At 38.7% G+C, this 26,429-nt stretch overlaps 1 protein-coding gene across 1 annotated transcript; it reads left to right on the forward strand.

The window, feature by feature from the left end:
• Positions 1-13,656: 13,656 nt before the first annotated feature.
• LOC148275612 (uncharacterized) lies at positions 13,657-19,788 on the forward strand. The gene is made up of 2 exons (XM_088235468.1): positions 13,657-14,125; positions 14,726-19,788. Exons 1-2 carry the CDS (start codon positions 13,657-13,659, stop codon positions 19,786-19,788), a joined length of 5,532 nt encoding a protein of 1,843 aa, XP_088091594.1.
• The last annotated feature ends 6,641 nt before the right edge of the window (positions 19,789-26,429 follow it).

Here is a 26,429-nt window from a genome sequence, read left to right on the forward strand (position 1 = left end):
GTCGATTTCGGTTATGAATTAGTTTCTCGACCAGCAGTTGGCGTCCCCTGAGCCACGACACCGCCCCTCCCCTCCGCTGGAGGCTCTACACTTTATTACATCAGCCATCCGTAATATGGAATTACTCGGCCAACCTACCGGGCAAGGACTGCGGTACCAATTTATCATAAGTATAGGCTTGGAGCAGAGGAGAGCGCGCCCCGCTCCGGCTGTACGCGGCGCGGCGCGGCACATTTCGTTTGTGAGGCTAGGGACCGGTTTCCAAGACAGACATTTTAATATTGAATAATTAGACACACTTACCTACATACGATACATATGTACGCACTAATTCCACGTCCGCTCCCTAGTTTGAGCATGAGATGTCCACAAACAGTCTTCTGGTTCCTTTGTCAGATCTGGTTTCGTAGTTCAGAAACAGTGAAAACACTCTCTCTATATATTTTTTTTTAATTTTAATTATTTAATGCACAAAAAACTCAATTTTACATAGACACAATTATATGTTTTTTATGTCCCGACTTTTCCGACCGACCGAAAATTCCGTGTTAAGTCGGGACTCTTTGATATATAAATCAAAAATATTTATTTACATATTAAAACCATATACAAGTAATCAAAACAATATGCAAAATAATCAAAACAAAATACAAAATAATAATAGAAAAATATAAATAATAAAAATTTATACATGTTGAAAAATGGAATGTAGAAATGTCACATAATAATACGTATGACAGTGATGATATACACATATACGAATATGGATAATAATGAAGACAGCAGCGATGTTATATATTTTATTTTACATATACTTGAAAGTCTTTGGATAAGTTTCCCTCATTTAAAAAAAACTTTTTTGGTGTTAAATGTTTAAAAATAATATTTCTTTCACATTCCTTCCCTTAAAATGTTTTCCATCTCTATTTATTTATGGACATTTTTTTAAATTAATATATTTCATAAAAGGTACATGTTTATTTTTAAATTCAATACATATCTACTTTTACACATCTAGTAAATGTAATCACTGTAACTCTCCAAAAATGAGACTAACTCTTGTGCTTGGAGAGTGACTTACACTGTTGTAGTTGTTTATTTATAAGAGTTTATATAATTTTAAATACGTGTACATGAGAAAAAAAACATAGGATATAATAAAGAAAAAAACATAAAACAATAATACATTCATAATTATTAAAATTTAATGTAGTTTTTACACGTGTTAGAAAAATTTCCTTAGATTTACTTTTAATTTATTTATTGATTTATTGTTTTTAATAGTTTTTAGTTCATTGGGAAGATTATTATAATTTTTTACACCTTTGAAGACAAAGCTATTTTGACCATGACTTGTATGGAATTTAGGAATGTTAATATTATGTTGACATCTGAGTGACTTATTTATCTCAAATTCTTTCATTTTTTCTTCTTAACAAATGTGTATAATACAATTTATTTTATAAAGAGTGTCTACTCTATGAACTTTAAATATTTCATTTAGTTTTTCCGTATTGAATGTTGAGGGTTTCGTTAAAATTACTTTAATAAATAATCTTTGAACTATTTTAAGAGGGTTTAATATACTGGCATATTTACCATCCCATCCTACAATACCATATTGTAACAAAGATTGTACAATTGAGTAAAAGGCTTTTTTTAAATTATTGTTTTTAATTTTGACATACATAAGTTTATTGTACATTATTTGAGACACAAGTCCAAACTCCATGGGATTAAAAGTCCTGTGTTGAGATGGGACGAGCAATTAGTTGACACAGACACATGAGTATATCACGACAAATATATATGATCAGAAAAAAAAAACGTTTAAAAAACAAATATGTATGGCACATCAATATGATAAACAGTAAACTCAAACATTTGGAAAATCATCAAGGAGTTTCCTACTCAAATCCCTCCCACTTAGGAAAATCCAGAAAAATTTTGCTAAGACCTCTTCTTATTACCCGAAGTATGTAAGTGCTTTTTTTAGGTTCAGTTGTCTCATATCCAGCACCTTCATGTATTGGAACAACTGTTTAGAAGGGTATGTTGGAGGGCGCTGGAATATTATTCTTAACAATAATTTCTGTAAGATTATGAGAGGCTTTAAAATAGATGCCGCACAACCTCCTCAGCCAGCTATTCCATAGGTTGTAGTGGATTGAAATAGAGCAAAGTACACACTTCTGAGAGTGAATATTTTAAAATGTTAATTGATTTTTTTTTGTTGCATGAAGGCACGATGATCAATCTTACGATGCCAGTTCAAAGATTGTGAAATATTGTAGTGTAAAAACATATATTCAAATTAAGCTATGTGTGTGGGAAATAGAAGAGTTTTCGATTCTGAAAAGGAAATCTATTAGAGATAATTCCTCCTCTTGGTGCAATGGTCGGCACGTTTGCCTACCATGCTTAAGGTGTTGAGGTCATGGTGGGCGTGAAATATTAGTAAAATAGGTTCTTTGGATCAATATTTCATCTTCCCTGTATTTGCACCCGAAGCGCAAGACTGATTACCTTACTTTCGTGTACAGATGATCGAGATATGCACTATATGGGGGGAATAAGAGAATGATAATGATCAACCATGTTCGATCAAACCCGAAACCTATTGCATGGTAGGTAAACGCGCTGATGATAGTAGTGGTGAATAACATAGAGACTACCACCAGCACACACTCAGAAAATATGATACCATCGAAGGCCAGCATCCATGATAGGTTTGGAGAACAACGTCCAATTATATATGATTATTGTCATTATGGATTATTATTTACGGGGGATTTCGGGCATGAAAAAAACAAATTGTTTATAGGATCACAAGTCCGCCGCCCGGGCGATGCGGATGGCTTCGCCCGATAAATAATTGCTCCTGATTGGCTCGCCCTCGACCAATGGCGGGGGCGATCGATGGAACACGAGATAATAAAAACACGTTTTATTGATTTACAGCTATCGATGATCCAATCGCTATCAAGAAATTCGGTTTGAATTTTCCACTTTTTTTTTTGAACCGGTAAGGGCCAGTTGCGTTATAAAAATTGTAGCTAAATAATGTTTAAAGTTAAACAAGATAGTTCGTACAAAAACGTAAAATAAAACAACCCGTTTTGAACATATCGATAAAAATGCAACAATTATTTAACCGTAAACGTTATTTTACTTATTTTTTTATGATGCAACTAGCCATAAAATGAACAGATGGTTTTAAATTATTATGAAAAATAAACTTTGTTATCAGGGTTACAAAATATTATTATTTTACAAGAACACTACTATAGTTTCAGGAGAGCACCCCTCCTATCTCTGGTAAAAAAAAATATTTTTGTTTTATTTTCATAATAATTTATAATGAAGTGTTACGAAGTGAATGCCGATTCAATTAATAATATTAGGTGGTTTTAAATTCACAAAAATAGACAATTTAATATTGAGCAATATTCTGTTTTTTTTTTCAAATTTTTGTGTCTGAAGACCGGATTTCACCTTTTAGAGAGTTATTAAGTTTTTCATATTACATCAGAGATGGAGAACATTTTAGATGAAGAATATGTAAGTCTAGACATTCACACGGCTTATGACCTATCGTTAACTGGTTTAAGTACCCAATTTATTAAACCCTATGTAAAATTCACCATTTTACCTATATTTGAACATCCATATTGGTACTTTGATGTTTGTAATGTGGTCATGAAGATGAATGACAGTATCCGACAAAGGCTCTACAAATAATTTGCCAAACTCACAGTGAAAGGGGTAGTGAAAGTAGTAGAGTTAAATTTAATAAATGTTGCGATATATGTTATTCAGATTTTTTTCAGAAGTAAATCATCTATCTATTGGCAAAAAACATTGCTCTTTTATATGAGTAAAAACGGAAAATAAGACCCACGGTCCTTAAAGCGGTTTCGAAAATGTAGAGGAATGTACTGTTCATTTTTTTTACATAAAAGAGCTGAAATCTTCATTGATCTGGGTGTTTTATGCCCATGTTTTATTCTCTTAAGTACAGATATTATTTACAATCCTGTTTTTAAGGAAATGCACTACTGTACTTTATCGCACAGTTTAATATTCTGCAGACAATTTTGTATTTAAGAAAAGTGCCGTTCATAACTTAATGATACGTCATTCATTTATTTCGCACTTGATATCACGCTTAATGATTAATAATAACACGTTGCATGGATTGCTTTTAATTTCAGATACCGAAATTGTCATTACAATGAATGTAATTCATTATATCTGATATTTTCATTCATGTATAAAGCCGTAATCCATACATCTCTTTGCGTCTGATTAAAAAAAAAAATATATACTTAATAATAAATTAATATATCGGTTATATACATGTTAATAAAATAAAAAATAAATATTTTTTAAAAAAACAATTTACAACCCATACGAAAACTCCACAAAATATACAAATATTGTATTTTCGACAAATCCAATTTCAACAATGTGATGAAAATAAATTCAACAACAACAAACCATGACGCCGTTTCCCCGTAAGTGTAGGCAGGGAGGATAGAACGCCACAACACTCTATCTTTGCATACAGATCTCGCTTTCTCTACATCCATACATTTTGTCGTGCACGCGCGCCGATTATTCCGACTTTTGACATGTCCATCTTGAAGTATTTGTTAGATTTGGTCATGCCATGTCTTTCTCGGTCTTCCTCTATTTCTGCATGCATCAACATTCGTATTGTAAATATTCTTAGCCGTTCTTTCGCTGTCCATTCGTTCTACATGTCCAAACCAGCGCAGAGCTCCTTTCTTGATTTTGCCGATAATGCTTGTGTCAGCCTTACATAATGTACGGATCTCAACATTTGAAATTCAAATATTAAATTTTTTCTTTTTTCAACAAGTCATCATAACTAATAGATATTTAAAATATTGAACTTTATGAAGGTAGTTAAGTAACAGTTTTTTAATTTTTTTATTTTATAAAACCTTTTTTTTTCTATTATAATCTACTTTAATATATTTTGCTTAAATCTTAAAACTGTAACTTTACAAAAAACAGACTAGCTCTTGTACTTAGAAAGTGGCTTACACTATTATGGTTATTTAGTAACGTGGAGTTATATAATTTTGAGGATACTTGAGAATAACAAAAAAACAAAGTAAAGAGAAAAACAGAAAATAATAATACATTAATACTTATTCAAAAAAGAATGCTGTTTTTAATTGGGTTCAAAAAAATTCTTTAAATTTATGTTGAATTTATTTTGTGATATAATTGTTTCAATAGTTTTAAGTTCATTGGAGAGATTATTATCACTGTACAAATTTGTAATATTTCATACAGATTTTCCGTATTTAATATTGAGGGTTTCTTTCAAATTACTTAAATAATTAATCTTTGTATTTTTTAAAAAAGGTTTGAAATATTGTCATATGCACCACCCCATCCAACAACACCATATTATAATAAATATTGTACAATTTAGTAATAAGCATTATTTAGATTATTGATTGTTAAAATATACCTTAATCTAATAAATATGTATGTACATTTTCTAATAATAATAATAAAAATGTTTGGATAATTTATATAGCGCCATTTTTGTGAAAATCACCTCAAGGGCGCTGTACAATAAATAAATATCTCAACACGTCTTGCAGCTACAGAGCGCATGGATGGTTGGGATTCTAGTTCCTCGACTCCAAATATGATATATTACAATAATGATATATAAGAGCTAGATAACAGAACGTCTTGCAGCTACAGAGCGCATGGACAGTAAGAAATCTAGCCCCTATTAACATTTTTATTTTTAAAAATTTTATTTGACAATGAAGTTTAGAGTTTAAGTGATATTTTAAAAACGAAATAAAAAGCATATTTATAAAATTGGAAGTAAGATAACAACAAGTCTTGCAGCTACTGAGCGCATGGACGGTTGAAATTCTAGACCCCATCTACTAAATTTAGATATTTGATAGTTAATAACATTTACATAATATGATAAAAATAATATGATAGTTAACATCACAAAAAGTCTTGCAGCTTTAAAACGCATCTACAAATGGAATTTCAACAACATAATTTTAAAAAACGCAATAATAATACATTGAGCAAAGAGCTAGTAAGTATGGCAATTAAGTGAACATGTAACAGCATAAAAAGTAAAATATAAAAATCTAAACAAAGATAGCATTCCTTAACTTATTATTAAGGTTAACAAGACAATAGACATTACTCAAAAAAATATAAATAGATTTAAGACACAGTTCTAAACTTCAAACGTCAATATCGCAAAATGTTGTTTTCGCACATTCAGACTTTGGCATTGACCCGAAAATATATTTGCTATGCAATATTATACATTTTTTACTGAGTTTGTTGGCAGGTGAAGTTTTTTGAATGTGAGGAAGAAGATTTTCATAATTTTGATTACCAGGGATGTTTTTTTACATAAAGTAAAGGAAAAAGGTTAGTTGTGTTATACTGATAACAGGCGAGAGAAGTGTGCTTGTCAATTTAATTGATGGATGCATCAAGAAAATAGGAAACTGGATAACTGAAAACAGATTAACATTAAACCCATCAAAAACTGAACAACTGTGGGTGGCTTCAGCGAGACGACAGAATTTGATCCAGGATACGGCTCTACCCAATGTAGGGAGTACCGCTTTACCCACAGTTAAACTACTGGGAGTTTTACTCAATTCTGACCTATCTCTTGACGCTCAAATTAGTAGAACGATAAGTTCATGCTTCTACCAGCTGAGACAAATTAAATGCATACGCAAAAATTTGCCGGTTGATGCCGCCCGTCAATTAATAAATGCGTTTGTAGTGTCTAGAGTCGATTATTGTAATGGTATCTATGCAGGTCTACCAATGAACAAAATGACTCGCCTTCAATCTGTATTGAATGCCGCAGCGAGACTTATTTTCGGAATCTCTAAGTTCAGTCATATCACTCCACTACTTCGGGAACTACACTGGCTACGTTTTCCACAGAGGATCGAATACAAACTCTGTTGGCTTATTTATAAGTCACTGCACAACTCTGCTCCGGAATATTTAAGGGAACTGTGCATTCCAGATGAACTAGCTGACAGGCGTCTCACGCTTAGATCAGCTACGTCTACGGCGAGAGGAAAAGTTATTATACCTCTACGCAAACAGCGCACTAAATTTAGTGAACGCGCATTTGCGGTCGCAGGCCCTATGGCATGGAATGCTCTCCCAGCAGAGGTGCGAGGCTGTGAAAGTGAAGTGATGTCTCGGAAAAAACTTAAAACCCACTCGTTCTCTAAATCATTTGAATAAATCCGTAGCATGTGACAACAAAATAAATTGTTTTAATTAAATTACAAATTTAAAAGCTTCAATTAAATTAATTTAACAATAGAATCACTATGTAAAGCGCCCTTGAGGTATTTTATTACGACAATGGTGCTACATAAGTTATTTATAATAATAATAATAATAACAGAAATGTAATATATGCAAAGTGTTGACTTTACCTTTCAAATGTCGGTTAGTTCACTCCATCTGCAATGGACTCAACTGATCTCTTATAATATATAATTTGTTTTATTATTTTATTTTATTTGGAATTTTTACAGCTATTACATAAAAAAAAAGGAGAAATATATTAACAATACTAGAGTCAATTAAAAAAAATCACTGTTAATCTAATAATACATAATATATGAGAAAAGAGTTTACGTAATTGTATGTGTGTGACGTTTGTATTTATGTGTACGTGAGAATGAATGAGGAAAGGTGTGCATATGCGTATGTGATTGAATGAGGGAGAAGGTGCGTGTGAGTGGGTGCGTAATTATATATAAAAAAATTAAAACCTTTAATTATATTGAAAAGGGTACAAGAAAGAGCTTGGTAAGAAGTAGTTTGATTATTTTTTAAAAATAAAAATAGTTTATACCTACTTTCGAAACATTTTTGTAAATATTTTACTCAAGAAATGATATAATTGTATTTTTTAAAAGTATGGTATAATAAACTGTAATATACGAGCTTAACCCGGCAATGCTTTGTTATTGCTAGATGTAAGTGAATACTGGTAAATAAATTAAATGAACGAAATCAAAAGTTTAATATCAATTATTGTCAAATAAATTACGTGAGAAGGTTTTCACGGTCACTGTTGTCAATATGTTTCTTTTTTGGGTGATACCGCGTGTGTTAGTTAGATTTTTTTCAACGTTTCGGCTACCATTGCAGGAGCCATCTTCAGGGTAAGCTGAGAAACGTCGGAACAAATCCAACACACGCGGTATTACCCAAAAAAGAACTACGAGCTGCTGGCAAATGAAATAGATAGCTCGACATGTGACGGGTGCTGTAGCCAGAAACATTTAATGATAACTCCGACATAAGAGCTGGACTTTTTGGTGTGCGTGTTATATTGGCTTCTAATGCTTCAAAAGTTGCCGGTTAGTTTTTATATATCATAGGCAATAATCCATTTGCGTCAAATCAAAGGATTGTGAAAGTCGATTAACAGGACTATTTATGTAAATAATGTTGTCGCCAAACTTGTCATGCAGTAAATTCATGGTTTCACGTCGAGCCAAAATTGATAACAATATTTTACAGGAAAACAATTCTTCTTCTCAACTAACGAGGAATACCCTTTGAGAATCAAACTCCGTTTCAATTTTTTAAATTGATATCAATAAAATAAATATTTGAAACAAAACTTGGTTCTCAAATTACATTCCTTGTCAATTAAGAAAAAAAAATTGTCCCGTAAAATATCGCTCTCGTCGGTTACGCTGTTTTAGCGATCATGGCTTGATATGTGTCGAGAACTGAACACTGATTTTTCGAGCAAATTTTTTACAATTTACAAGCGTTGGTCGAGTTAGGCGTTTTATTTCCTAGGTTTTCAAAGACAGAGATACGCCTTCTTACACATGTTTCAAATACACAATATATTATTTCCATTTATCAAAAAGGTACCTCAGCATGCCATGGAGTTGATTCTTGTATGGAGTAAATGATTTAATGGGGTCTAATAACTGGGATGGGGACGCAACATTAACGTGAACGGACTTACCTTTATAAAGCACAATTACCTACAAATATGCATACAATAAAAATTCAGAATGTAGCCTATGGCAATATCATCATCATTATTCCCCTATTTGTACCTAGTGGTGCATATGGCACTACATTTGTAGACCAAATGCTGCGTTTTTTTACGCTTAAAGTACGGGCCTAGGAATGATAAAACATTGCAGTGTAAACACAATTTTATCAAAAAAAAGTTGTCTACATTTCTGAGAATTTATCCTAAAATATTAAGCATGGTAAACGAACGTGCTAATCACAACACTATGAGATGGAATCCTCGTCTAATTGAATTCTATTTATTATTCCACCCGGATACGGAAATATCATCTCAGTCATTAAAAAATATTTTTATATTTATGCCATATTACTTTTGTTGCTATTATAAGATTATTCTTGTAACGGGAGGTTGGAGCTCCAATCGCAGTTGGAGATTGACAGAAGAAACGATTTTACTGTGTGATGCGTATTTATTACATGGCGAAAAAGATGCCATACTTTGTTATAGAGCGCTAGGATAACGGCAATGATAAGTTGAATTGACTGCACTTTATTTATTAACGCCCAAAGGGCTTTTACATATACAAAGGTTATAAACAATTTACAAATGTAAAAATACAATTAAAAATAAGAAAAATACATACATAAAAAACAAATAAAAATACCAAAAAACTTTGTAAAATACTTTTCAATTTAAAAAAAAAAATAATTGTCACTTGAAATTGGATAAAGTTTTAGCAAGTATATCTATTCTTTGGTCATCAGTGAATTTGTTCGCGAGAGAGTGAATTCTCGGGAAAAAATAATTATTGTGCGAATTCGACTTAGTAAATATATATATATATCCTAAGTAAATATGATGCCTTATTGGCTTATTAGGCACATTGAAATAGATACACTTAGCCAAATTTGGAAAATCAAAAAGATTATTAACAATTTTATACATAAAATCCAGATCAAAAATTTATCTTTTATCAGTTATTTTAAGTACATTAAATGTAAATAAGAGAAGATTATAGTTTATAGTTTCTCGCGGTAAATGCAACTTAGACATATTGGAACTGACTGATTGACTTCGGCTAGCTGGAACTGATTGATTGCACTTGGACTACATGCTGCAACGAACTGACTTGAGCTGACAAAACTATATGCTGGAACAGACTGACTGCACTACATAGTAGATCAGACTGACTAGACTACATGATAGAGCTGACTGACTGCAGTTAACTAATATTACTACGCCCTGTGATCTCTTTTATATGCTGAGTTCCTTTGTTCTTCATAACTCTGTGGCGGAAATGTAGTTAATGTACGCCACAACGTCGAACTGAATATGTCATCCGATTTCGTTATTGAGTTAACGTCTTTTGTGTAATACAACAGTAGACTAACAAGTCTAACAAAATGTAATGTATTGTATTTAATAAAAAATGTTGAGTTGCTTCTTGGATCGTTGCTTAATACTTTGGGTAAAATCATTTGGCACGTGTGTGAATTTGTTAATTACAATAAATTAACTTTTAAATATATGTTTTACATTTCTTTTATTATTTCATTATTATTAAAAGTTTTGCACTGGTCAGAAGACCCAATTACAGAGTTGAATTACACTTGATTGGCTTAAAAATCACATAATTTTTGTGATTCACTAGGAATTGAACCCGGAACCTTCCGTCCGTAAATTAAGCGTCTTAGACATTACAACGCAAAGACCGCCTGTTTTTTTTTTGATAATATAAACTTTATATATTATTTATTTAATATATTTTTTTTCAACACAACAGGCCAGTGAATTACAGCACGGTACACCCAGGCGTGAGTAAAAACACATTTTTTTTTTTGTGTTCTCACCGGGAATCGAACCCGGAAACTTCAGTGCGTAAGTCAAGTGTCTTAACCACTACACCACTGTCTTAACTACGGAGGCCACCTGTTGATTTGGTATTGTAAAAGAAGATTAACAGATTATCGTGCAACATGAAATAGGTTATATCCTTGTTCCACATTATTTGGAATATTAATATGCATACATAATAGGTTTGATAAAAAACTACATATAATATTTTAATATTGAATTTTAATACGTAATTGTAAGAACCCATGTTTTCCTAGATTGGTACATATGTTAATAATTATTATGTTAATTGTCGGATATTTTGGCCGGGTAGTTGGATTTTGACAGACAAACTAGTAAAGACGTTTTGGTGTGACCGACAAATTTTTAAGATTATTCCAGAACGAAAATGACGAACGGATTGTTCCCGACTTTTTGACAAAAAGCTTAATCGCATTGATACGCCAGCCACCGTATTCACTAGACTAGACTCTCTGCGACTTTTCCTGTTCCCAAAGATAAAAAGGACTGAGAAAGGACGACGTTTCGCCACCATAGAGGAGACGAAGATCGAATTGCAGACGGATCTGAAGTCCATAAAAAAAGCGCGTTACAGAAATGTTTTGAAAATAGAGATACGTCATACTTTTATTTCACAATTTTTAATTTTTAAGGGTCTATGAAATTTAAAAAAAATATTTTTTACTCTTTATTAGCAGCATAAAAAATATTAATAAATTTATAATTTGAATTCCCGTTTAAACAGTCCATTGCATTGACCACGCCCTTAATACGTCACGATTTATTTATGATCGCTTTAATTTAAATACAACCGTCTTCACGAATCTTGACGTCACCATTATCAAGGCCAAACATGTCGCGTTTTAGTAGACAAATATTTTTGAATAATTTATTTTTTGATGTTATGTACGAAAACTTTTTTCACAATATCCATATTGATTTTGAAAATATAATGGATTTTTCTTAATCCATTCTATATATTTTTATCGTTGTTCATAGAATGTGTATTTTCCTATCGTAAAAAACTCTGGCATTAGTGTATTATATACGATGGTGATTAGTTTGAAGGGGACTACATTGATATTGAGGAATAAATAGTAATTCTTTTAAATATTACAAAATAATGTGAATTTTTTTATCAAAGAATATGTGTTTTATTATATCAATATAAACAACGATAATCGAAAACATCAATTATGGGTCAATTATTACAATAGTTCCTTTTAATTTTGTTTGTTATCTGCAATTATTTTGCAAGGTGATCTTCGTTTTTTGCTCCTTCATTTGGACATTTATCCCATTGGTTCGTAGTTACGGTGACCGAAGTTAAGAATAAAAAAAAGGTTGTGAAGTTTTTATTTTACATAGGAACTATTTTTTTACCTAAAAGGACGGGAGTCTATTTTTTTCCATTTTGAATTTTAAAATGAAGAAATTATCTCAGTAAGCTGTATTAACACCAAAGTCCACTTTCGTCATAAAAATGCATTTCTATGTCGAAATAAAAATTTGGAGTCTATTTTTTATAATGAAAAAATATCAGTTGTCCCAGATATGCTATTTTAATTTGTACTATTATTTTAAAAATAATTATTATTTTATATTTAACTTTTTTTTCAAAGAATGAAATTATCTCATTTGGTTCAAAAGTTATCATGTTTTGGAAATTGCACAATCACAAAATCTAATTTCTGGCATGGAAATGCCTCAAAACGATTAGAAATATTTATCAAAAACTCAATCTAAATGGATTTTTACCTACACTTTTTTATAAGAATCAACAGATAAAATAGTAATTTATTCAAAATTATATAATTTCAAATAACTATATAAATAGCACCGTGTAAGTCATTCTCTAAGCACAAAAAGTCTTTTTTTTGGAAAGTAACAGCTATAACATTAAAAAATTATAAAAATAGATTATATAGAAAAAAAAATGTTCATCAATTGTTCCGGACGCGTAAAATCGAATAAATTAAAATAATACAATAATTAGAAAGGATCCCCGGTAAATGTATAGAACTGATGGCTGGGCTCTCAATAAAGATAAAATGGTCACTTTCGAGCCTGGCCTCAGTATTACCGGGGAAAAATAGCTAGGTTAAAATGAATAAAATGTATAAAAATATATTATGTAAATGTCATGTTGCGCGCGTCGCGGCTGCCGACGAAATGGCCCGTACGGGCATTGAGCGCCCGTATTTACGCCACCTGCGGCCGGCGGCATGTAGCGAGTGGCGGGGAAAGATTACCCCCACCACTCCGAGGCAGCCGGCGCGGGTGGGATGGCCGACTCACGGAGCTCGACGCGCACCGCTTTATAAGGCGGTCAAATGGAAATATTAAATCAGTTGAGTTCCTAACTCTGAACAGTTCACACGTGTTTTATTCCGTTCTCCGTCCTGTTCGCCTTCCTGCACTTCGCTCTTCGCTCCGCTCTGCCTGCTGACTGCCTTCGCCTCTCTGCACCACTTGGACCGGGTGGAAAGTCCTTTTCAGGGCTATTGAGGTTGACTTGCGGTCGGCGCAGCTGTGCTCCTACCTTCCGACTTTGTCTTTGGCTCTGTCTGGGAGGGCGGCTTCCCACTTACGCCGGGAAGCTTGACTGCGGCAGACGCGGGTGACGAACCGGCGAAACTTTCATCGTGGTAACGCGTACGTTACATTTGGTCCTTCGGAGCTAAGGATCGTCGCCAGTGGTCTCCAGTCTACAACACACCTACAGCATGCCGGTCAACAGATCGCCTGTGTCGACGCGTTCGGGAACGCGTCGAGACGCCGGCACGGAGCACGAAGAGGAGCTTCAGGAGCCCCAACCGGGGTCTGTACGAGCACATCAGGAGGAGCCCCAGCCAGGGCCTTCACACGACTGCCAGGAGGAGCCTCATCAAGGACTTCTGGAGGAACAAAAGGACTCGGACGAGGGATCCGCACCCTCGGAGCGGTCCATCTCATCGGCGACATTTCGCCGACAGATGGAGGAACGCGAGGCGCATCACGAGAGGCAGGTGAGCAGCCTCAACGAGATCATCGCCGCGCTGAAGGCCGCCAACGCGAGAGAGGACGCCAGACGAGACATGGCAACCCCCCTCACGCCCACCATCGAGAGGGACCTCACATCGCACGGGACGTCGGAACCGGCTCACAAGCCGCTGCCGCTGACGTCAGACGCGTCTAGGACCGACGCAGCCCTCAGTACGAGGGAGGCTGCCGCCGCACGCCACGCCGCACGCTACGCCGCTGATCCGGAGGATACCGGAGCGGCGTACATCCAGCAGCCGAGCCACTACGACAGCAGCCGGGCGAGAGACGGGGCCGCTTGGAAGCGCCCTGTCACCGACGCGGAAGCAGCCTTCAGCACAAGGGAGGCCGCCGCCGCACGCCACACCACACGCTACGCCGCTGATCCGGAGGACACCGGAGCGGCGTACATCCATCCACCGAGCCACTACGACAGCGGCCGGGTGAGAGACGGGGCCGCATGGAAGCGCCCTGTCGCCGACACGGAAGCAGCCTTCAGAGCAAGGGAGGCCGCCACCGCACGCTACGCCGCTGATCCGGAGGACACCGGAGCGGCGTACACACTTCCGCCGAGCCACTACGACAGCGGCCGGGTGAGAGACGGGGTGCCACGGAGGCACCCGGTCGCAGAGGCGGACTCCAGGACAAAGGAGGCCGCCAACACACGCTACGCCGCTGATCCGGAGGACACCGGAGCGGCGTACACATTTCCGCCGAGCCACTACGACAGCGGCCGGGTGAGAGACGGGGTGCCACGGAGGCACCCGGTCGCAGAGACGGACTCCAGGATGAAGGAGCCCGCCAACACACGCTACGCCGCTGAGCCGGCCTACGCCGGAGCGACAAACGCACATTTACAAGGCCGCTACAATGAGCGGCATCGGGACAATGAGGCGCCACCCGCACACAGCCGAAGGGAGGACGCCGACGTACGCTACGCCGCCGGGCCAGGCGAGCCCGTAGCGGCACGTACTATACCACTGGGGGGCTACGAGTTTCGTGACCCGGTGAGCGCGTGGGTACAAGAGGGGCTACCCACGGAATACATGCCGCCGGGTGCCACCGGCGAGCCTGTGACGAAATACAGACAGCCGCCGGAGTGGCACACGTTCATGGCGAGGCAAACCGGCGCTAGGGATCTACCGCAATTCTCCGGCGACCCGCTAGAATGGCGAATATTTAAGGCGCAATTTGATCAATCGACACAGATGTGCTCCCTTACAAACGCGGAGAACATTCTCCGTCTGCAACGAGCCCTCACAGGACGGGCCAAGGCCACAGTGTCGTCTTTGCTGGTAGATCCCCGAAATGTGCCGGACATTGTGAAGATGTTAGAGGCCGCCTTTGGACACCCGGAGATCGTCGTGGACAGAGTACTGGAGCGGATAAGAAAACTCCCTAAACTGGCCGACAACGCATCCCTGGAGGCCCTGACGGACTACGCGGTCGCGATAAGAAACGTCGTATCGACCGTAGAGGGCCTCGATGGAAGCCACCTCTCCTCCCCGAAGCTTCTGTCCGAGATGACTCAGAAGCTGCCACGAGTCGAGAGGATGATGTGGATTATGTCACGAGCGGATACCGTGAGAAAAGCTACCCCCAGGGATCTGGCACTGTGGCTAGCGAGACTGACCGGTGCAATACCGAATGCGGGTTGCATCGGGATCAGCACGGAACCCGCCCGAGTGGAGAAAAGGCGTACCCAAGAAAGGCACGTGTTTCTCACTCAGGACAAAAAATGCCTGTTCTGCGACATGAGTGGACACGCATTCGGACAATGCCGGAAGTTTCTCCGGAAAACGGTAGAGGAGAGGTGGACAATTGTGCGTGCCAAGTTCGTGTGCTACGGATGCCTAGAACCGGGACACAAAACGACCACCTGTGAAGCGGCGAAGTGCGACGAGTGCCACGGGCGGCATCATCGGTCACTACACCGCGAGAGAGTGGACAGTACGCCGAACGAGCAAGTCTTATTGACAAGGCGAACGGAAGTCCCAGTGACCTTCAAGGTAGTGCCAGTAACCTTGAAGGGCCCGCGTGGGTCAATGGAGATCCACGCACTACTAGACGAGGGTTCATCGGTAACTCTCCTCGAGGAGGATGTCGCCCGTGCAGTGGGCGCCACCGGGGCCTGCGAGGAGTTGAGACTCATCGGTGCCAGTGGGAACACGGACACGCTACAGTCACAGCGTGTATCCGTAATCCTCGTTAAAGGAAACAAAGAATTTGGTGTCCAGGCACAGACGGTGCGGGTCATGGATCTGCCGCACCGCAACCGAAAGAGCACCAAGACACACGGGCCAGGCATCAAGCCGAAGATGTTAATCGGTCTTGATTACGCCACCCTAATGGTATCTACAGGCCCGCCAGTCCTACAAGAGGACGGGCGGCTAACCATCGAGACGGCCCTAGGAGCCGTCACCTACGGCGGGGCTGTGCACCCCGCCTTTGAATTACCCCCAGACGGCCAGGGTGAAAGGGACTTAGCGGAACTGGTAAAGAAGAGCTTCGCCGTTGACTCGCTAGGTGTAACCACCCTGGAACGTTGCCGCGCCGCAGATGTGCGAGCGGCGGAGCTCATGAGCAGCTCAACCACACAACTACCATCCGGACGATGGGAGACCGGTTTACTGTGGGCGAAAGACGGAGATTCTTTGCCCTGCAACCGGCAAGCAGCCATGAAGCGGCTGCACTCCCTGGAAAATAAACTACGGAAGGATCCGATACTGGCGATCGCATATCGCGCCAAGATGGCGGACTACATTGAAAAGGGATACGCCGTCAAACTAAGCCGCGAGGAGGTAGATGCCCACCATTCGCGCAAATGGTACCTGCCCCACTTCGCGGTGACAAACCCCAACAAGCCTGGCAAGATAAGGGTCGTGTTCGACGCCGCCGCCCAGTTCCAGAGGACGGCGTTGAACGACCATCTACTGACGGGACCTGACCTGCTTTCATCCCTCCTCGGAAACGTGATCCGCTTCAGAGAGGGACGAGTAGCCATCGCGGCCGACATACGGGAGATGTTCCTGCGGATAAGAATCCGGGAAGCCGACCAGCAATCGCAGCGGTTCCTATGGCGGACGCAGGACGGGCAGGAGCCCGACACGTTTGTCTTCGCGTCCATGATGTTTGGAGCGAAGTGCTCACCCAGCAGCGCGCAATTCGTGCGAAACACAGTCGCACGAGCACACGCGAAAGAATTTCCCGCCGCAGCAGAGGCGATCGAGCACAATATGTACATGGATGACTACCTAGACGCCACAGACAGCGAAGAAACAGCTGCAAGCCTGGTACGAGATGTTACCCTCGTACTCGGCAATGGCGGGTTCCGGCTCACCGGGTGGGCTTCAAACAAACCAGATGTCCTGGAAGAAGTAAAGGCCGACGACCGGGCCAATACAGCAGTCACCATAGGGGAAGAAGTAATGACGGAGCGGGTCCTCGGGATCGTATGGGATCCCAAGAGCGACCTATTTATATTTCGGCACGGAGCCGAAAGTGCAGCCATCCCGGAGCGACCCACCAAGCGCGGCATGTTGAGCGCCGCCATGAGTATCTTCGACCCAGTAGGCTTCATTGCGTGCCTCACGATACGGGCGAAGATATTGCTGCAAGCCATCTGGAGGACAAACACAGGTTGGGACCAACCGCTGCAACCGGACCACGCCGAAAAGTGGTTGGAATGGCGCGACCTGCTGGCAGCGAACGGCTGTACAATACCGAGATGCTCGCTGCAAGGGCAGAAAGAACCCGTGACACTGCACGTGTTCTGCGACGCGTCAGAGCAGGCATGCTGCACAGTGGCATACTTTGTGGGGGCCGATACCACAAGTTTCGCAATGGCGAAGTGCAAGGTGGCCCCCCTAAAGCCTCTGTCAGTGCCTAGACTAGAACTCCAGGCAGCGCTACTAGCGGCAAGGATGGCCGCCACCATAAAAAAAGAGAGTCGAGCTCTCATCACCCAAACCGTGTTCTGGACGGACTCGAGCACGGTCCTGTGTTGGCTGCGAACCGACCCACTGCGGTACAGCACGTTCGTCGCAAACAGGCTGGGCGAGATTGACGAGCTCACAGACGTACGGGACTGGAAATGGGTCCCCACCAAGGACAACCCAGCCGACATAGGGACCCGCGACAAGGGCCCACCCGACCTTGCGAGGTCGGGACTATGGTTCGGAGGCCCCGGCTTCCTGAGAAAAGGGGAAGCCGACTGGCCGAAAGAGAAGAAGTTACTACAACAACCGGACGAGAAGACGCTGGAGCGGAAACAACCCCGCCACTTCGTGGGCCACATCAGACGGACGGAGGCCCTACCCCAGGTGCAGCGCTTCTCGTCGTGGACCCGACTCGTCAGGGCGACGGCATGGGTGCTGCGATTCATCGCACGATGCCGCCGCCACGAGTCCCTGCCGTCCCCAGGGGGGACCTTTGAACTTCACGCCTCAGAAACACGGGCCGCAGAAATCATGCTGCTGAAGCGGTCCCAGGAGACGGCTTTCGGAGAAGAGCTGGAGCTCCTGAGACGAAAGGCGCCTATCCCGCCGCACAGCCGCCTCCATGCAGCGGCACCCTTCTTAGACGAAGAGGGAGTCATCCGGATGGGAACGCGCATCCAAGCGGCACAGAGCTTCGCAGAGGACTGCAGCGCGCCGCCTATCATGGACGGGACCTGCCCATACACCCGGCTGCTGATCACGCACAGCCACCGGAAGGGTGGCCACCCGGGAGTCGAGAGGACGATCGCCGACCTGAGAGCCAGCTACCTCATCCTGCGACTCCGCGGGGCTGTGAGGAAGATAACACGATGGTGCCCGCTGTGTAAAATGCTGCGCAGCCGGCCCCAACCCCCGCTGATGGGGCAACTGCCTGAGGCCCGACTGGCCTTCAGGACGCCGCCGTTCACGCACTGCGGGCTTGACTTCTTCGGGCCGATGATGATCACCAACGGCCGAAGAAAAGAAAAGCGCTATGGGGCACTGTTCACCTGCCTCACCACACGCGCGATCCACCTGGAGCTAGCGTCGTCCCTCGAAAGCGACTCCGCCATAATGGCCATAAGAAGGATGGCCGCCCGCAGAGGCTGCCCACACGCGTTATACTCGGACAACGCTACCAACTTCAGGGGAGCGGACAAAGAGCTGAAACAGGCCGTAGACGAGCTCCTGGCGGACCCCAGAATGCTCGCCGAACTTACAGTTCGCAAAATTGAGTGGAAATTCATTCCGCCCTCATCACCTCATATGGGGGGAGCGTGGGAAAGACTCGTGAGATCTGTAAAACGAGCCCTCCACGCAACCCTCAACGAGCAGGCTCCAAGAGAGGAGACCCTCAAAACCATATTGGCTGAAGCAGAGTACACCGTGAACAATCACCCGCTCACGCATGTGTCAACCAAGCCCAACGACGAAGCACCGCTGACCCCGAACCACTTCTTGCTCGGGTCAGCCAATACAGAGCCAACTCTGGCATATTATAACAAAAAGGAAGAAGGGGCCTGCCTTCATAAGCAATGGAGGATCGCCCAGAAAATGGCCGACATGTTTTGGCGCCGATGGCTGAAGGAGTACCTTCCCACCTTGGCGCACAGGAAGAAATGGCGCGAGCCCGCGCCTCCAATACAGGTCGGGGACCTCGCGCTCATCATGGACCCAAATCTGCCGCGGAATTCTTGGCCTCGCGGCAGAGTCACCCGTGCAGAACCAGCAGCTGACGGACAAGTACGAGTCGTCGAGGTGCGGACCACCAACGGCACCTACACCAGACCAGCGGTGAAGATCGCCGTACTAATGAAGGAAGAGGAACAACGCGCCCAGCAGGAAAATAGTACAGACTAGCTGCACGGGGGGAGTGTTCCGGACGCGTAAAATCGAATAAATTAAAATAATACAATAATTAGAAAGGATCCCCGGTAAATGTATAGAACTGATGGCTGGGCTCTCAATAAAGATAAAATGGTCACTTTCGAGCCTGGCCTCAGTATTACCGGGGAAAAATAGCTAGGTTAAAATGAATAAAATGTATAAAAATATATTATGTAAATGTCATGTTGCGCGCGTCGCGGCTGCCGACGAAATGGCCCGTACGGGCATTGAGCGCCCGTATTTACGCCACCTGCGGCCGGCGGCATGTAGCGAGTGGCGGGGAAAGATTACCCCCACCACTCCGAGGCAGCCGGCGCGGGTGGGATGGCCGACTCACGGAGCTCGACGCGCACCGCTTTATAAGGCGGTCAAATGGAAATATTAAATCAGTTGAGTTCCTAACTCTGAACAGTTCACACGTGTTTTATTCCGTTCTCCGTCCTGTTCGCCTTCCTGCACTTCGCTCTTCGCTCCGCTCTGCCTGCTGACTGCCTTCGCCTCTCTGCACCACTTGGACCGGGTGGAAAGTCCTTTTCAGGGCTATTGAGGTTGACTTGCGGTCGGCGCAGCTGTGCTCCTACCTTCCGACTTTGTCTTTGGCTCTGTCTGGGAGGGCGGCTTCCCACTTACGCCGGGAAGCTTGACTGCGGCAGACGCGGGTGACGAACCGGCGAAACTTTCATCGTGGTAACGCGTACGTTACAATCAATAATGTAATTATCAATAAATAAAAAAAATAAAAAAATAGAAAGAGGCTTGGTGGGTAATTAATTTATATATTTTTTTAATGTTCATTGTATTACTCGTCATCATTATTTTTAATAGACTAAAATGTAATTTTACTCTCCCACATTCCTTCAGTCATCCTCTACCATTTCTTTTTTTTTATTTGTCATCAATAATATTGATTAAATTACTTACTCCTTTTTTACATATTCTTTTAATAATTGTTTTATATGGTAATATTTTAGTGAATGCATGTAACCATTTTTTTCTATAAAATTTATTACATCTTAAATCTCGTATCTACCATGTTTCCTTACGAAAATATTTATTTTTCTTTCTTGAAAAATACCTGAAATCATAATTGACTGAATTCCAATAACATCTAGGTAATACGCTTTTTTTAGGGGTTCAAAAATAATTGTTACTGTCGACATTTTATGTTTTCAGAAAGTGAAAATGAGTAAAGGCAGGTAGGTACTTAATTTTTAATGAAATTTTTAAATTAAGAAAAGCTTTTATGAATATCATCTCTACTAATCTAACTTCAGAAAAATTTAACCTCAAATAAGTTATATCCAATCAAAGTTGAGTTAAGTTGAAATCTCATTCTAGCGGTCCAATTTTCGGTAATAAATTTGAAGATTCTGTTCAAAATTGCAGAATCACCTCAGATTAGGTGACGTTTCGCTCTCGAAAAATGATTATTCGTTTTTAAACAATTCATACTAGCAGTTAATCAAAAAGTTTTCTCATATTTTAAAAACAAATTTAAAATTTTTTGTCAGATTTTTTTAAAGAGGTTAGACTTATCGAATAATTTTAATACTCAAGTGCCGCTTTGACAGTCTGTGTCGTGGCGTAGTGCTTAGCGTTTGGGTATCGTGAATAAGTTTCCAGGTTTGATCCCCGAAAATATTTTATTTTGTTCTATTGTAAGATCACAGCTAGAGTGTGCATCTGCAGTTTGGAGTCCCGCTTATTACTGCAACTCATATGATCTTGAACGAGTACAGAGAAAGTTTTTAAGATATATTCTATTTAAATTAGGTCTACCTGTGCCAGAAATTAATTATAAATCTCTGATGACTGATTTCAATTTACCATTACTGTCAAGCCGGAGGACAATAAATGACTTCTTGTTTATTTATAAATTATTAAATAACAAAATAGATTGCCCCAAACTGTTAACTTCAATAAACTTTCATATTCCACATAGACCAACAAGATTTAATTAATTCTTTTACAGTCATCATCATGGTACTAATTATTCATTGAATTCACCAATTATTTGCACGTAGCGACTTGCAAATCAATACAGTGATGATTTAGATTTATTTTATACCACGCCGCTGATGATCAAGTCCTGTGTTTTGAAAAAGAACTGACCATTAAAAATTCAAATAATGATTACTTCTTCAGTTTTGTTTTAACTCTTTACTCTTGTGTGTATAATTATTTTTTAATTTTATTATTTTTCAGTATTAAACTTTTTAACTTTCCTTTTAAAGCACTTTCTTTTTCTTTTTTTTCTCCCTTTTTTTCTTTTTTCTCTCTCTTTTTTTATTTTTTCTCTCCCTTTTTTTCCTCTTTTTTAAAGCTTCTATTTTTTGTGACTAACCTTTTTTTATATAGGGAAATATTTATATTTGTTACAGATGCAATATTTTTTTTTTTTAATATAAATACTGTTTACCATTGTATACTTTTCTCGATGTTTTTGTTCTTTTTTAATATTACGCTTTTTTTTTCACTGGTTTTATTGTCATTATGTAAAAAGTTCATGAAACCGTAAATAAATATATAAAAATATCAATATAGATGTACAAACGATTATTTTGTAAATACTATTTGAAATAATACATCAATATTTTTTTAATTGTACCTATCCATTGTATATATATTGTTTGAAACATCGCTTCATTTTATTAAAAATAACTGAACACACATAATTGAATGGCAGACCCTACAAGGAATTCTCGTTTTCTTTTAGTCTCTGTTATAAACATTGTAACCTGTACATCTGTTTGTATTCGACATAAATAAAATAAAATTATGTGAAAGTGTGATTGTAATCTTTTTAAATGCTAAAAAAAAATGTTGTTATTAATAAAATACTATTTTTATATTGTATGTTTTATAGTTTCAATGAAGCTGCATCTGAGTGCGATTCATTTTCAAAAAGGAAAAAAATATATCTTAAGGAATTTTTAAAAAAAAGACGAGAAGTACTAATTAAATCAATTTAAAGAAAATTAATAAAAGTTTACTTAAAAAAAACTAACTGTAATGTAATTTAAATATTTTATTTCATAGATAGTTAAATAAAGTTAACTCTGTTTCATTCCCCCTATAATGGGGGCCCAGGAAAACATTAAAACTATAAATGTACAATACATAATACATTTTAATAGAATAGGGTTTTTGTATACAAAGTCTGTTTTATCTACTAAGTTTGGTATGCACGATGTAGGTATTAAATTTTCTTAGCGTCACGAACTACGGGCGTAAAATGCTAACACACAAAAATGTTGGCAAAGCATATTATGTAACATCATATGATTTATTCCAGTCTTTAACCAGTTGTTGTGTAAGCAAATTGGATATAATTTAATGCACGCATAATTAAAGATCCATGGGTCAAAATAAAGGAATAAGATTAAGAGCTTAATCGGGTTGCGGTCCCGTGGCTAGTGTTGCTGACTCGCGGATCAGAGATCCGAGGTTCGAACCCAACTCTAACACAACTTGATTTCCATTTTCCAATAGTGAATTATTTACTACTCGTTGAAAATGGGCCCAAAATCGAACTATTTGGGTAAATAATAAGAGCACAAATATTTTAGTTTTAAAAACAAAAAAAAACACTGCTTGGATAGTACACTAAAAATAAACGGAACACCGACCCTACAACTAAAACAATGACCTTTTCTATATACGTATAAGACTGTGAGCAAATTGATTAAAAATTCATACGTGTAAAAAAAGTAATTGTTGTGACAGTCTTTCCAACTTTGGAAAAGCGTAAATTGTTTGAATATTGAGGTATTTTTACGGTAAACAGACTTGACTGGACTATTTTATTTAAATTTTTAATCGTTCTGAGGTGGAAGATTTAGTTTTTAAAGCCAGTTAAAAATATGAAGGAGAAATAAGTAAATTTTGAAGTCTAATTAAATTCCGACATAACTGTCAGTTTTGAAAACGAACGCCTAGATGCAAAGAGATAATGTGGCAAGATTCTGCCCTGTCATCATAAAAGGGAATCTAGGCGTAAAATGTTGCCACTATGAAAAAAAAAATTTGTTATTTTTATTTTTTTTCATCTTTTTTACTATCTTCCAGGGTGGACGATCAATACGTTAAGGGAGCCGGCTTTTCTAATCGCTTGGTAGATAAATACAGACGATTGTTAAGCATACCGTCTTGGTAATTTTAAAAAATCAGATGAAAATCATGTTATAGCAAGCATTTTCTGCTTGAATAGGGATTTATTGGAGTTTATAAACGCTTTGAAGTGGGCATTTTTTATCACAGAGAATAAAAATGAGAACTATTTGAAATTTTAATGAAGTAAGGAACGCGGACTAAATTTTCAGGGTCATTCATTGGTTGGATTTGATGATATGACGTTGAGATGACAAGTCAGTAGAGCATACCGAGGTAGATAGAGATAGTAAAGAAGTTAAGTGTACCGTCTCGATATATACAGATGAAGATAGCGTTCATAGTCGCGGCACTGGACTGGCACCTAACCCGTAAGAATGATCCCCTTTCCTTCAATGTAACACTAAAAATTATTGAGATACGCAGCAATTTGAAATTGTGAAGATGACGATTAATACCTGGACTTATTTTCTCTTATCAAAAAAGTTCACCATCTCCGTTTACAAACATATCGTTTTGTTCAAAATTACGGCAAAAATTATACAATAGTTGTAAGTCGTCGTAATGACGGCAAGCTCTTTGGTCAGTACTGTAACTTCAGAATATCGCCAAAGGCATTCTTTACTTAGATCTAAGTGACCTCATAATAATTTAACTACATCTTACGTCTTTTATGATCTCCCGATACCAAGAAATATGAGAAATAAAATATCCCTTCCATATTAATATTATTTATTTTTTTAATGCGCCACAAAAGGTTAGGAGGCCCAATTACAGTGGGTAATCACAATACAGAACACCCAGGATTAAGGAAAATCATCTGCAATTTTATTTATTATTAATATCTAAAGCATTCCCTTTGTGGTCAGACATTTTATTTTTTTATTCATAAATTTCATAAAAAAAGTGCATGTTTTTGTAAAATTCTAAACATATCTACTTTAACACATCTAGTAAATGTTATCACTGTAACTCTTCAAAAACAGAGTCTAACTCTTGTGCTTGGAGAGTGACTTACACTGTTTTAGTTGTTTATTTATAAGAGTTAATATAATTTTAAATACAAGTAGGTACATGTAAAGAAAAATAAAAACAGGATATACAAAGAAAAAACAACAATACATTTATATTAATTCAAATTCAATGTTGTTTTTACACGAGTTCAAAAAATTTCTTTAGATTAACTTTAAATTTATTTACAATATTTTGAGTTTGTCCAAATTTTTGTAGACAAGGACTGGATTCAACTCCCTGAGGAGCTGTTTATATTAACATATTACAACAGAGATGAAGAACATTTAAGAGAAGGTAATATAGAAGTCCAGGCATCTACAGGGCTTATGACCTGTCAATGGCTGGTTATAAATATAAATATAGGCAGAATGGTGAATGTTACACAGTGTGTAAAGTGGCCACTTAAACCAGCCATTGACAGGTCATAAGCCCTGTAGATGCCTGGACTTCTATATTACCTTCTCTTAATTGTTCTTCGTCTCTGTTGTAATATGTTAAATTTATTTATTGAAATATTGTTTTTAATAGTTTTTAGGTCATTAGGAAGATTATTATAATGTTTTACACCTTTGAAGACAAAGCTATTTTGGCCATGACTTGTACGGAATTTAGGAATTTTAATATTATGTTAGTATCTGAGTGACTTATTCATTTTAAATTCTTTTATTTTTTCTTTATTATATATTTGTATACTAGAATTTATTTTATAAAGAGTGTCTACTGTATGAACCTTAAATATTTTATATAGACTTTCCGTATTTAATGTTGAGGGTTTCTTTCAAATTACTTTAATAATTAATCTTTGTACTTTTTTAAGAGGGTTTAATATATTGGCATATGCACCACCTCATCCTACAACACCATACTGTAACAAAAATTGTACAATTGAGTAATAAGCTATTATTAAATGATTGGTTTTTAAAATATTCCTGAATATAATAAATATGTATATACATTTTCTAATTCGTTTAACTAGTTCACTGATATGGTCTTTCCATTTTACTAAATGTTTTTAAATATTTCTACCACTTCGAGACGTACCCGTTCTTTGTCAGGACACGAAATTAACCTAATTCATGTGATATGGATGTCTAGGCAATTACATGTCTTATGACCTGATATTGGCTGGTGAAAGTGGCCATTTTTGGCACTGTGTATCACTTACCATTAAATTTACCAGTAAATGCCTAGAATTCCATATTCCCTTCTCAAAAATGTTTTCTCTCTCTGTTGCATTAATTTGAGATTTAATGAATCCCCAGGGAGAAAATTCAGCCTGTCTACAAACATTTGGATGTACTCAAAACATTATCATAATTGTAAACATACTTCACTTGGAAGAAATTTTTTTGCTCTACAAGGGATTGTATTTGCTTTTACGTAACATTTATTATTTTATTTGATAACAAGCCTTGGAAATGTAATGTCAAGTAGAAAAAAGTGAGCATTTTCGACACCTCGATCTGTTCGCGTTCAATCAAATGAATAAA

This window comes from Micrasema longulum, unplaced genomic scaffold (genome assembly GCF_059751315.1).
Source record: "Micrasema longulum isolate JH-2025_06_02 unplaced genomic scaffold, ASM5975131v1 h1tg001378l, whole genome shotgun sequence".
NCBI classification, from domain to species: domain Eukaryota; kingdom Metazoa; phylum Arthropoda; class Insecta; order Trichoptera; family Brachycentridae; genus Micrasema; species Micrasema longulum.